This window comes from Helicoverpa zea, chromosome 2, assembly GCF_022581195.2.
Source record: "Helicoverpa zea isolate HzStark_Cry1AcR chromosome 2, ilHelZeax1.1, whole genome shotgun sequence".
NCBI classification, from domain to species: Eukaryota; Metazoa; Arthropoda; class Insecta; order Lepidoptera; family Noctuidae; genus Helicoverpa; species Helicoverpa zea.
The window spans coordinates 10883599-10897490 of NC_061453.1; the positions used below are offsets into that span (position 1 = coordinate 10883599).

The window sequence follows — 13892 nt, forward strand, 5'->3', positions numbered from 1 at the left end:
ACAATATAAGCCCTCACACGAAGTAGTTTACATATTCGGTTGTCGAGTTCCCTCGACCTTCTTTCGTCTCCATCATCAGGTCAGCTCCAAATCTTCACTGTTGCATAGTGTTATAAGACATACACCTTATAGTCAAGTTTTTATCCTGCGCATGGCTACAACTTTCAAAAGTTGCCCTGGATTTCTCAGGGTTCCCATCATCAGATCCTGACCTGACGATTATGGGACCACCTGTGAGGTATACCCTATCAAACAAAAAAAATAATTTAGTAAAATAGTCCATAAATAGTCCTATGAACGATGTTTTCATAACAGCGCCTGAACAATTTTTAAAGCATTTTTTTCATATGAAGGTGTAAAAAAAATAAATTAGAGAGTATGCCATATTTTTTTTAATATTTTTATCTTTTTTTTGAGATACGTCACATTGTTATAGGACGTGGGGCAATTTTGTATGGATTGTGATCCATCTTCTTTATTCTCTATTTTTTAGTTCGTTTTTCTATAAAAAGCGTGTTTTTTAGTTTTTTTAAACTATTATTTATTTAAAGCATTTTTTTCGTATAAAGGTGTAAAAAAAAAGAATTAGAGAGTATGCCATATTTTTTTAAACATTTTTATCTTTTTTTTGAGATACGTCACATTGTTATAGGACGTGGGGCAATTTTGTATGGATTGTGATCCGTCTTCTTTGCATGTAAATAAACGCATTTTTAAAGTGCGACTTTTACCAACGAATACAACGACCAAATATGTTCTTGCCAACCATGTGGGCGGTGAGTTCGGGTGGCTCACCGTTCTTCCGTCTGTGCATACAGCAGACCCGTGTCGGCGGCACGCGTTGTTCCATGAACTCCTCAAAGAGATGTCAGCAACCCTTGCCAGGCCCAACAGGGCCAAGGCCCGCTGGGGCTGCGGGGCATGTATTACAGCCCTGCTAAGTTTCACCAAAATCACTGTCGCACCCACAAATAATTCCGCCTTTTTATTTGTGTGATGTAATTACTAAACCTGTAACCAATCATTTTGGGGAAAAAATTAAACATCAAGATATTTACACACATTTTATTAATATGATGATTACATTACATCATAAGCTATTCACTTAGCCACACAAAAATTATCAGATTTCTCAATTTGTTAGAAAACTACTTACTTTAATAAATGACTTCATCACTGGGTTTAAATAACAATTAGATATAAACCTCTTTTTACATAATAAACAATCAAATTATATAGGTTATCACAACTTTATCATACCTAAATGCTTAACTTTCGATTCAATAACACCTAACTATTTTAGGAAAGTTAAGAACTAAAAACAATGGTTGTAATCCATTTAAGTTACTAGTATTTTTATTTGCAAAATGTTCAATAACAAAATTATAGTAAGTTCAACTCAGTCTTGCGCGCGTCCTTATGTGTGGGTAACCCTTGTACATACACAGTGACTTTGTGTGCGTGACAAGAGGTACAGTCGGGTACAAATACAGTTATTTAGGGGTTACGGCTGTTTAAAGAAAAACAGTTATTACGTAATTTAATGTTTATTTATTTATAATGATTCTGAATCGCTACTTGAAAAATCAAATGATGAATTTTCGGATTCGCTACTCTCACCGAGGTAAATTATAAATTTTGACTCCATGTCAAAATGTCTATAGTATTTTTCTTTTTTCTTTTGTACATGTCGACAAGTATTACCCAACATCCCTTCATCAATATGACTTAAACGTTCATTTATGAGTTTCATTATTTCCGTCTTATTTTGGTCGACATTATGCGAAGCAATATTATTTTTTAAAATTCCTCACACATTTTGTTTACATTATTATACTAGAATATACGTCTTTTTACATTCTTAGTCCACACTTTTATTTATTGTCCGCGTACCCCGAGATCTAGAAAATATGTAAGGAGTATTTAATTCATCTAAGATATTTCACCTCATTTATTTCTTAGATACTGTCAACGTCAATTTGAAAAAACTTATGAGAAAATAATGAAAAACTGTAAAATGTAATAATAAAAAGCTTTGAATGTTGTTTCATTTTTTGAAACGCTACCTGACTCCTTAAACATTTTCTCCGTGAAGAACTAGACATTTTCGTAAACGACTGTACCCATAACAAAAAGCGATAAGAACACGTCATGCTCGGTCGACGTTACTGTCATACAAATGAAAGTTGTATATTTACAAGCCGACGCACACATAGGGCCGCGCGCAAATCTGAGTTGAACTATCTATAATAATGATTGAGGCAGTTAAGTAAAAAATAGATTATTTAATGTATTTAGTTCAAAGGTTATTGAAATTATTGTATTAGTTAGGTAATAAAAATATGACAATTAAACATGATATTCTCCTCCATCAACTTTTTCATCAGATAACGATGCTATGATCGAAGCACATGTGCCCTGAGAAAGCCATAATAGGTACATTAGAAATGCTTCAAGGAGACCGATACCTACTCCTGCTAATACATCCAAGATGTAATGTCTTTCTGCTAATATCCTTGTAAGGCACACAGTGCTCATCCACGCTAAGATTGGCGGGTAACAGTAAATAGGAAGGTCGTTGAGGATAAGTAATGTTGTCACCAAGCAGGCTCGACTAGCGTGCCCCGAGGGGAAGGAGAACTTGTCCGGGCCAACTTCTAGCAATTTGTTCATTGGCACTGGCCGACGTCGACGTACGAAAGCTTTGATTACTGCTATAACTACGATGTCCAAGATGAGAGCTGTGGAATGCAATACAACAGTTGTACATAAGACCATCAGTGTGTGATATGAAGTAGAGTCATGTTATGGAGTTGGTGTCTATTTAAAAAAAAACGGCCAAGCCGGGTGCGAGTCGGACTCGCGCACGAAGGGTTCTGTACCATTATTTATAAAACTGACAAAAAAACCACGTTTGTTGTATGGGAGCCCCCCAAAATATCTAGTTTTCAGTTTCATTCCACCACCATTCTTCTTTTACCCTTTGGGTATGGATGGAACCCTAAAAACATAAACAGAATTTAGTTTCAATAAAATTCCATTTATATAAAATTACTAGGTGTTTCCTGAGCTCTCACCCATGCCCCCAGGGAATTACTTCCTACACCTGGACAAAATCTAATCCTTGTCTACTTAGCTTAGCTTTACTATCCAGTAAAGCTTCCCAATGGTTTTTTTTTTTCAAATCAGTTCAGATGTTATGGAGGCTTATGGTACAACAAATAAAATGTTTCCTCTTTATCATATTGGTATAGATTACAGAACAACTAAAACAGACATGTTTGAATAGTCCTACTATCATGTTTACTTCACTTCAAGGTTTATAAATAGGTGTTTGCATTATTTGTATTGTTTGATTAAACAACTTGTTTTATATCAAGCAATAAAGACAAAAGAATTTCTTTATTCTTATTATTGAAAAGAGAGAACATAGTGTAGGAACATGATAGTTATTTAGTTTTGTGTACATAAATGATGCTTTACCTATGAGCAAGTTCACTTGAATTTGATAAAAGTCCTTGTTGTTAAACAGCCAGATAAATGTGAGCCAGCCGGCCAGCCAGACAATACCATGGCATGACACCTGAAAATAATCATAGCCATCATCAAAACTAATATTCAACTTATAACAGTCACAGTCATCAGTGGGTTAAAAATAGCTCAGATAAATCTAATTAAGTATGAATTCTTGATGTACAATAAATCTTCTGCGGGGGGCTATGGGATTGTTAGAAAGCATAACTGCAACAATAGCATGGTGGGTTTAAGTCAGTAAGAGTCTGATAACAAACATAAACAATGTAGTATACCTCTAGTAGATTAGAATGATTCCGTAGAGATCTTGTCCAAGTGACTTTTGTCCCGAGTTCCACAACTTTCTTCGTAACCCGTACATCTTCATGCAATATTTTCTTTAACATTGGAGGAACTTGTCGCTTCGACTCTGCTGTATGTCCAATTAACTGGAATACACAAAATCAGCATTTAATTAATAAGTTTATGGAAAGACTCTTAACACTGTAAAAGAAAGTACTTTTTTTTTATTAGAGATGCATTTGCAGATTGTCAATATTATTTTATGATTTTTTAGCAGGCTCGTATTAACTGTGTCTTCTAAGAACCTGGCACTTCATACAAAGATAAATAATGATAAGAACAATTACATAAATAGCTCATAAATGATAAAACAATGACTATAAAGCCAAAACAACAAATAATGAGCAAACCATCAGGCGTTACATTCTTATGTTCAGGTAAAACCAACATTTTTAATGAAGAACACGCACAAAAGTTTATGAGATGATGTCATTATAGTTCGGCCATTCAGAGAATGCGTTCCTGACACGTCGCGATTGAACTGACGACGTAATAACATTCATTGATTATTGATATAATAATGTTGTTTTAATGCTCCTCAATTGTTAAAACGGTAAACAACCAGCAAAAATATTTTTATCGTAACTGCAACGCCATTGCAAAGTTACGTCGTCAGTTCAATCGCGACGTGTCAGGAACGCATTCTCTGAATGGCCCAACTATAATAGCAAGACCTGAGCATCAAGTTAACTGTATTGTCAACGCTACTGATTCTTCTATTAAAACAATACATTACTTGTGCTACTGTGGTTGTCTATGTTGTATGTCTATGATGTTGAAAATAAAAATTATTTTCATAAAAACTGGTGGCCCACGGTAAGTGCTTTACTAGGTATAAATTCCACCATTATGTTACAAAAAACAAACATACAAACATACAGGTGAAGCTAATAAAAAGCGTGTAAAAATGGAGTAAATCAAGAACAGCTAAACCGATTTTGTGCAAACTTTTCATAAACCATAAACATTTTATTTGGATAGGTGCGACTGTTCTTGACTTGTAAGATATACTTATTACAACAGAATGTGGAATACATTTTTATTTACATATAGGCATACATTTTTGTATACAGAGGTAGATGAGTCATATTGCACAATAAATTTCTAAGAGGATAAAAACAGCTGTATCTGTAAGCAGCTATAAAGTAGAAATGTCAACAAATGATAATCGCCGGTCGCAACCACCGGCGGCGGCCCGTGAATTAGGGAATGACTCAAATGATTACCGGGCACACTTGCACATACACAAATATCATTTGATATAAATACAGCGATAAACACACAGTTCTACTTGTTAATACTCACGAGGATGTAACTTAAATGTTTCTTACCTCATCCATGCCGACTGATTAGCTTTTACTACTGTTTTACTCGTCCGTGCTGTTACTTATTTAGTTAGGACGATTTCAACAAACGAACACACCTGTACAAAATGCAAATACTAAACGCTAAATGTAGCATGAAAGGGTGCAAAACAACAGTAGCGGCAATCGAAAAATAATGAGATTATTCACAGGGTAAACACGTAAATTTCGTAGGTACTTGTCAATGTGTGTGTTTGTGTGTCACACTATAGCGAAGGATAAATTCTTGAGAACAACGAATAAATGCACGGAAGTCTTGCAATTTTTTATTTTTATCTGTCGGCATATAACGTTATTACTTGACTATAAGATGATTTGGTATGCTCTAAATCTAATCTAAATTGACCACACAAATACAGAAAACGGAATTACTTGTCGAAATTGTTGCCGACCACAATCATCACAGTTTGGCTGTTTGACTTGTCAATTGTCAAATAATTGACATTTGACAATGACAAATGGATTGACAAGAAATGAAAAATAACCTCCTCCTTTTTGGGAAGTCGGTTAAAAAGGGGAAAAACAGCAGCGCGGCAATAAACATGGAAAGTAGAATTAATAGTCTATGCTGTGTCCACGAATATTGTAGCCATTTTTTTTGTCCACTCTTCCAGCAGCTAGTCATGAGCTAGTCTCACTCACCCACGACCACGAAGCGAAGCTGCGAAGTGACTGGGCCACAGAGTACTCCTCAAATGTGACCAGTGCCCCAAGTCAGTTTTAGTCGAACCTCCAGTCTTAAAGCTTGATGAATGTTACTTTTATTTATCAAAAAGTAAAGTAAAAATAACATTCTAAGCTTTATTGACATCATCAATCATTATCATTATTTTCGAACGTACCAAGAAACAAAAAATAAGTGTAATATCTATGGTTCTAAAAGTTTGACTTGGTTTGACGACAATGTTTGAATGTGTCAAAATCAATATTTTGTAAAATTTTGTTGGGGAATAGAAAAATAATCAGAATTTTATTATGTAATTCATTTGAGACTATATAGTCTCAAATGAATTACATAATAAAAGATTGATAGATATATATAGATTCTACACAACTAACTTTTCAGCTGTAGCCTTGCCTATTTTCAGTGGTTCGTCTTAGCCATGAAGTCTATATTCGAAGAAGCAATTTGTCAGCTGTGCCTACAAGTTGATGTAAAACTTTTTAAAATAAGCGACGTACAACATGTATTCATTGAAAGTATTCTGAAACTAAATGATATTCACTATGTAAGTCTTCGTTCTGATTGGGATTCTTAATTAAGTAGTGTATCTGAGTTGTATCAAACATTTCCTGACGAATATAGCACAATAAAAAATACAGAATAAAAAAAATAGTAATTTATCAAAATAACTCAGATTTTACATGCTTTTTGATAAAATAAATAACTTAGTACCTGTTAATAACTTACAGGTACCAAGTGAGAATCTTTCCGTATGTCCCATATGCATGGCTCTCTTAGTGAAGACCTTTAATTTTGTACAAACAGTTTGGAAAGCTCAAGAGATTGTCTATGATTTTTTACAAAGCGTTAATATGGTAAGTTAAACCAATAGGCACTTATTATGCTTTAAATTATGTTAAATTCATTATCTGCTTTGCCAAACTGTGCTGATGTCAGCTACCAATGTAACAGAATACAGCCGAGAACCAGTTTACATGGCTTCTGACTAACTGTAACGGCTGCCAAAGATGTTTAAACATGAAAAAAGTGTCTGTGACAGTATAAAACAATACAATTTATATTGTAGTGTGTGAAGACTGGTGGTGGTGGGTGCCTGCATTTAGTATCCAATCATCTTTATCTCCCGAGTCTTTTCCCAACTGTTTTATATATGTGTAATCCAGATCTGTTGAATTACTTTCAGATAACCAAGTCTTCACTTCGACTCCTGGATAGACATAAAATTGGATTAAATCCTGTGAAACTAAAATCAAAGGCCATTACAATAACTAAAGTTGTATATGACGTTTGTAACTCTGAAAATATAGATATCAATAATACTTTAGATGTAGACCCAGAAGAACACCATTCAATCAGCAGAAACACAAATAAATCATTATTAAGTGTTGTTATAAGTGGCAATAAAGAAGGAGTTGTAGAACAAAATGAAGGTGAAGAACTAGTTGCTATTTGCCCTGTAGACCGTAGTGATACCACATCAAGCCCTCTTATACCAGTAATTAATTCAAATAGTCATACATTTGATTTAAGGGCAACAGAATGTGCAAGTCTAAAAGAATGCAATGAAGCACCAGTTGATATTACCAGTGAAGACAGCAGTAATATCACAAAAGAATCTGCTTTACCAGTAATTAAGCCGAACACCATAAGTATAGACTTAGGTGAAAGTCTAAATGAATGCAATGGAGCATCAATCAGCAAGAACCATGAAGATGATGGTGATGACACAAAATACTCTTTTTCACCAATTAAGTCTAACCTTGAAGTTGTCAGTACAATAAAATGTGAAAGTCTAATTGAAAATTGTGAAGAATCAGCTGGTATTAACCAAGGAGATGACAGTAATGACTCTCTCATACCAGTTGAGTTAAAACTTGTTACAATAGACTTAGCTGTAGAAGAATATGACAGTTTAATTGAAAGTAATAAAGCAGCAACTGGTGTTAGCCATGAAGATGATGGTAATGACACAAATGATCCTCTTTTGTCAGTTATCAAATCAAACCCTGTTTCATTAGATATAGATAACTATCCAAACACAACACAAATTAGATTTCAGAAGAAGACAAAAGCAACAATAAAAAAGAAAAAAAAAAAGATTGATATTGAATTTGAACCTGAGTCGCCAAGTGAAGATGAAAAGAAGCAGTTGGAAAAAGATGGTAATTACATGCCTTCTGAGGACTCCACCAGCCACTCTGAAGACTCTGCATATGATGATTTTGATGATAATGGCAAAAAAATTGCGAAACCAAGACATGGATTGGCATATCCACGGCAATGTGACAACGTAGGTACAAAACATTGTCCTAATTTCTCAACCAATAATAGATTGAAGATAAAAATGTTTTATCCAGTACATTACATGTTTTTCTGGTATTTGCAACAATGTCAATAAATGCTTTGTATGTACCTACAATGTATTTATGTTAAAAACTATAAAGATGGTTGATAATATAGTGAACTTTCGGTTTCAGTGTAATTACGAAGTGCCGCGACATTATGAACACTTTCGTCATTATATTTTTATGCATCCCAATATCCCGTACCCGTATGGAGAAAAAAAAGAATATGCGTGTTCTGTTTGCGGTAAAATGACGGTATGTACATTTGCTTGTAGATGATTTCTCATAGAATTTCTTTAAAATATAAATATAGTATATCTACTGTTCCTCGAGAATTCCATTGTTCATACATTTTACAGCCCGTGTGTGTGCATCAAACTAAAATACAGTATTTAAGCAATAAACATGTATTTGCATTGAATGTAGATGGTACTAGATTTAACTTGACTTGATTTATAGTTCAAAAGTATAGGTCTCATACTTAATAAATCAAGCTTATCAGCTTATTGTAAGTTATGTAATGGAGTACTTACTCAAATTGCCATGTATGTTTTTTTTTCTACATCTGATGTATGTAATAATTATTATTCCAGACACGCGCGAAAATAAATTCCCATGAATTAAGTCACATTAATCAAAATTTGCAGTGTCCAAAATGCCCAAAAAAGTTTAAGAATAACCAAAATTTGTATTCTCATATGATAAGTACACATGCAAAACAGAAAGTAATTTGTGATTATTGTTCCAAAGCATTCAATACCAAAGGTGATTTACGGCGACATTTGCGTGTAAGTTATTTTTTTCTAATCTATTTTATTACTAAGTATTTTCTGAGATTAACGTGTTCCAGCAATCGAAACTCTTTAACTTGATAATACATATTACCATAAACTGCTTTACGCCCGCGATATCACCCGCATCCAGAGGGAACTAGTTCTCAAACATCATTGGGTATACCGTTACTAGATTTCACTTCATTTACCAAAATCAGAAAAGTAGTTCGAGGAGCACGCTACCTTTGTATAACCTAGTGCTTCGCGAGGTTCTACCCGCATCCTGTGAGAACTGCTTAGGTACTATATACTATAAAGCAGTAACTCTCTTTAAGAGTCCAAATCTGTCCAAATGGGGGTGAAAAAATAACTTACACAAAGGAATATAAGATAAGTTTATAAAAAACTACAACAGATGGAAACTAGCTGCTGGCGTGCTCGTGAATACATTTCTAAGAATACCTGCACTTGCTAATATTACGATTTTGTCTAGCTTCCTATTACATACATTATTGTATACCAGCAGTCGACTTCGTAAACGGAGGTTTTTAAAAGTAGTAAAATGAATATAATACCTATATTAACTTTAAGAGATATACATATACCATGCCACTGATGACTTTTCTTTAGACGTATAGAAGATACACAATTCTATCATACATTGTTTCGTAAAACCTCGAAGCGTTAAGGCGTCGTTTTCGTAAGCTGAGAGCTGGGATCTGGGATTGCTTATTTTTCCTGACATCTTCAACAAATATCGTTTATGTACACAGAAATAGCTACAAAAACTTAACAAATTAACTTAATAGCTTCCTCGAGAACTACGCTACGGAGTGGTGAAAACCGCTTGAAAATCGGTGCAGTAGTTTTTCGGAGTTTAACGCCAATAGATTAATTTAACATTTATTTAACTTTTCAGATTCATACCGGAACAAAACCTTTCAAATGCCATATTTGCGATGCTGCGTTCGCCCACAGCGGCAATAGAATTGTTCATATCCGTAGCGCACATCAAAACATTAAATATGTCCCTAAGAAAAAAGTGAAAAAAGACCAGAAAGCAAAAAGCAAGAACAAACATAGTACATACGATAGCAATGAGTCCAGTGATGAGGGAACATTAGTAAAAAGGAGAAAGCGTTCAAAACCAACTTCCAAGTCTCGAAAAAGAAAAAATAATGTTGAAAGCAAGAAGAAATTAAAACCAATTAAGAAGATGTCAGTTGCTGCGAAAGAAAATATACAGAATAAAGACACAAACTCGGAGTCAGAAGACGAATTGCTGTCTGACATTAAACTGAGAAAAACTTTTAATGAATAAGATATCTCATCTCTCGAGCCTTTTCCCAACTTTGTTGGGGTCGGCTTCTAGTCTAACCGGATGCAGCCGAGTAACAATACCCCTTGGTTCGACTTAAAACTCTCGTACTCAGCTGCATCCGGTTTGACTGGAATCCGACCCCAACATAGTTTGGAAGAGGCTCGGGAGATTATCATGACGAGATATTCCAATATTTTGATCACTCATAGTTTTTAAGAGAATAATATTTTTTTGTTAATTAAAAAACAATTTTATCACAAAATTATTTTTATTTACATAAATAAATTGTAAGTACCTAATTCATAGTAGGTACAGACAAGTGTTAGCGTTACGATGAAGCTTCTGATTCCGCTAATAATGTGACAATTTGATAACAATGTAATCTTAATAGCAGTTTTAACCGTAGCGGGCATTCTGCTACTAATATAAGACCGATCATATTCCACTGACAATTTTCATTGATTTGATATTGGTCTGCCTGTTGATCCGTAGGGTAGTCTGCTCTACAATCATATTGCAATCGTAAGTAATTTGCAGACAATATGCAGTCAGTGGGGCATTAGTTGAACCGAGCCCCACTGGGGCTCTATTCATAAGTGTGGACGCAGGGCGCACACTACTTGTAATGCTCTGTTCACGCGCGTGGTGTGCGCGCAAGGCGTCCACATTATGGGAATTTCGTTGCATTGCATGATACGTTACGAAAATGTAGACGACAAATTCTTTCATTGCGTGATACATTTCGTAAGAAGCAGGCCCGCCGCTAGCTGTTTGTTCGCCCGCGTGCAAAACTGATTATGCCGCCCTACGACTACATACGTTTTGTCAAAAAATATATAAGGGGGGGGGGGGGCGGATCCAGGGGGTCCGGACCCCCCGCCCATTCAGATCCATCTTACTTGTCCAACAGAAAAAAATATGTACATGCACCGCTCTGATTGCAGAAAACCCACCTACTTTTGGATAAATAACTATTGCAATACATAACATACATTACACATAACTTTTTATTTACTTGAAATGTTCAGAGTAACCTAAGCAGTCCTGGGTTAGCCCATAAGCAAACTAAGCAATTGCTTAGGGCATCAATGCAGTGCAATCATTACCCAAGTGGCCCCTATGTATTGAAAGATTGTGATTAACTTAAACTAACGCACTTAAATATCTATAACAATGTTTAAAGTCAGTAAAATACGTTATTTGGTGGGTTTCCCGTTGAAAAATTATAAGACACAATCCATATGTAAGGAAGCGCGAGCGGAGCGAGCGCGAAATTTTTATTTTTAAAGGACACAAAACAAATAAAAATCACTGTAAATTAACAAAGCAAAGTCAAAAAGTAAGATATGCACAGAAGTGAAGTGCAAAAGCCGCGAGCGAAGCGAGCGCGATTTTTTCCTTAGAGTTTTCATGAAGTAAACATATCATAAAAAGCCATAACGGACGTGCGCGAAAAATGTTTATTCGGAATTGAATGCCTCAACAATTAAACAAAGATAAAATGCGATATCTGATATGGAGCCGAGAGCGCAGCGAGCGCGAATTTTTTTGGGGATGCAAAGGGTGAAACAGTCAAAATTGATAGGAGACGACCAAAGCTAGGGCGGCTTTTTCCGAAATTTTATTGGTTTAATTTTGCCGCCCCCTAAATAGCATTTGCCCCACGCTACGCCACTGGTTGATCTTAAATCGTTTTTAAGAATCTTTAATTTTGAAAATGTCCTTTCAACAGATGAACCTAACAGAAACCGGCAGTGTAAGTAATATTCTTAGCGCTATTGCTGTGTTCGGAAATATTGAAATCAAATCATTAGTAAAAAGATATTGTATTTTTTAAATATTACGTGATAACTCGCTAGATTTGCCGCCCCCTAGGACGTGCTGCCCGCGTGCTGTGCACGCGCTGCACGCCCGCTTACGGCGGGCCTGGTAAGAAGAAGCAATCAATCTGACGCGTTTACGAATTCTACCTATTACAGCTAAATGGTGTTGTTACAAGCCATAAAAAGGTAGGTACATGTACCTACCATTTTGAAAGAACTGTCAATAATGGAATGTTAAATCAATGCTTGTCATTTTGTCATCATACGATTCTATTTTCTCCTTAATTTACTGTAAATAAATTAACATTTTTGATCATGGAGTACTTTGGAATAACTATGTATGGTCCCCAAAATTATATGCACGATATAATGATAGAACAATATCAAGAACCTATGTCTAAAGAAGAAGTTAAACCTATGATGGAAAAAGTCAAAGAGTATTCTACTCTTCCGAAAACTGTAAGTGATCTGCTAATGCGACATTAATACTGGCATTATATTGTTTAATGATAATAGACGACCCACTGACCGATATTTCGTTTTCAAAATTCATCCAAATCGGTTCTTCTTAGTTCGTGTCGATAGAATGTGTATGGCCGGCCAGTCCGGACATTGACCTAGTCCAGAAGTAACATCATCAATATAAAAGTAGGTACCATGTAAACTACGTTCTGCACCCTTTCTCTTTTAGTCTTTTTACGTCATGTACCCGTGGCTAGCATAGGTAACTTTGAGCAAAATAAACATTAACAGATACAACGTCCGGATGCAGACGTGATCAGGCTTATCGATGTGTACATAGGAAGAGTCAATGGATTCGCTTACGGTTCTACGGGCAGATTCGTCAAAATGAAGCGTAAAGGCGTTATGAAACCTCCTTACCCTTGTGATATGTACCGGCTCCCGCCTACTACATATATGGAGGTATGAGTAAAAGGATTTAATATTATAATAATGATACAGGTACCCGACTAACATTTAATTAATAATAATGGCGTCCAAGGCCGATTTCAGCCACGGCGGTTGTTCTCATATGAGGAGACCAGCCAGCTGTGCTGGACATATTATAGTGCACGAGGATTTGCGCAGACACAGGTGCACTCACTATTCCTTCACTCTCGTAGCGCGATGGGACGGCAATCCGACACGACCGGAGAGAGATCAGGCGCAGGCCCGAGATTTACGTACTCTCCGATGCACGGGTGTGTCAGTCACCAACTTCTATACTACGGGCTGCTATATGAAAATTTCTAAAACCCACAAAGCGATTTCGGTCCGACCCGGACCTCGTGCATACTATCTCTGCAATACTGTCTCTCTGCATAGCATCCGATCAGCCGCACTTCCAACGCTAAAGACGTGGTAGAGAGGCAAAGGAATTCTAGAATTCCCTCTTATTATAGCTTGGATGGTGGCTACATGATCCAGCAATAGCAAACTCGGATTGGCATGTGACCAAGCCAAGATTCCCGCAACCTGCGTCACCGAACACTTTGATTCTAGATAAAGTGCGAAGAAATAATAAATATGCCACTCTTTTCTGATGAATAAAAACGTACATTGCCTTAATAAAAATTGACTTTATATTGTATTTATTTTATTCTACTATTAATTAAGAATTATCTATACTAATATTATAAAGCTGAAGAGTTTGTTTTTTTGAACGCGCTTATCTAAGGAAAGGAACTTCTGGGGCCCGATTCTC

The 13892-nt window shown here is 35.7% G+C and overlaps 3 protein-coding genes across 10 annotated transcripts; 2 read left to right on the forward strand and 1 right to left on the reverse strand.

The window, feature by feature from the left end:
- Window positions 1-1051: 1051 nt before the first annotated feature.
- Window positions 1052-5730, reverse strand: LOC124637799 (polyisoprenoid diphosphate/phosphate phosphohydrolase PLPP6). Of its 5 annotated transcripts, none has more exons than XM_047174482.1 (6): window positions 5613-5730; window positions 5208-5299; window positions 3810-3962; window positions 3484-3583; window positions 2249-2741; window positions 1052-1385 (listed from the first exon to the last, which is right to left on the reverse strand). In XM_047174482.1, the coding sequence occupies exons 2-5, from the start codon at window positions 5214-5216 to the stop codon at window positions 2350-2352; spliced, it is 654 nt and encodes a 217-aa protein (XP_047030438.1). In that variant the 5' UTR covers window positions 5217-5299; window positions 5613-5730; the 3' UTR covers window positions 1052-1385; window positions 2249-2349. The 5 variants fall into 5 exon arrangements, with proteins under 5 accessions (XP_047030438.1, XP_047030456.1, XP_047030446.1 ...); XM_047174500.1 differs by having other exon boundaries at window positions 5208-5317; window positions 5613-5628; XM_047174490.1 differs by lacking the exon at window positions 5613-5730 and adding an exon at window positions 5391-5610 and having other exon boundaries at window positions 5208-5317.
- A 132-nt stretch (window positions 5731-5862) lies between these two features.
- Window positions 5863-10626, forward strand: LOC124637780 (zinc finger E-box-binding homeobox 1-like). 4 transcript variants are annotated; one of them, XM_047174433.1, is made up of 7 exons: window positions 5864-6015; window positions 6329-6469; window positions 6654-6779; window positions 7109-8215; window positions 8403-8525; window positions 8864-9058; window positions 9963-10626. In XM_047174433.1, exons 1-7 carry the CDS (start codon window positions 5989-5991, stop codon window positions 10362-10364), a joined length of 2121 nt encoding a protein of 706 aa, XP_047030389.1. In that variant the 5' UTR covers window positions 5864-5988; the 3' UTR covers window positions 10365-10626. The 4 variants fall into 4 exon arrangements, with proteins under 4 accessions (XP_047030415.1, XP_047030389.1, XP_047030404.1 ...); XM_047174448.1 differs by having other exon boundaries at window positions 5871-5953; XM_047174442.1 differs by lacking the exon at window positions 5864-6015 and adding an exon at window positions 6175-6234 and having other exon boundaries at window positions 6282-6469.
- Window positions 10627-12230: 1604 nt separating this feature from the next.
- On the forward strand, window positions 12231-13778 carry LOC124640871. Its single transcript, XM_047178827.1, has 3 exons — window positions 12231-12646; window positions 12941-13111; window positions 13591-13778. The coding sequence occupies exons 1-3, from the start codon at window positions 12503-12505 to the stop codon at window positions 13729-13731; spliced, it is 456 nt and encodes a 151-aa protein (XP_047034783.1). The 5' UTR covers window positions 12231-12502; the 3' UTR covers window positions 13732-13778.
- Window positions 13779-13892: the final 114 nt, after the last annotated feature.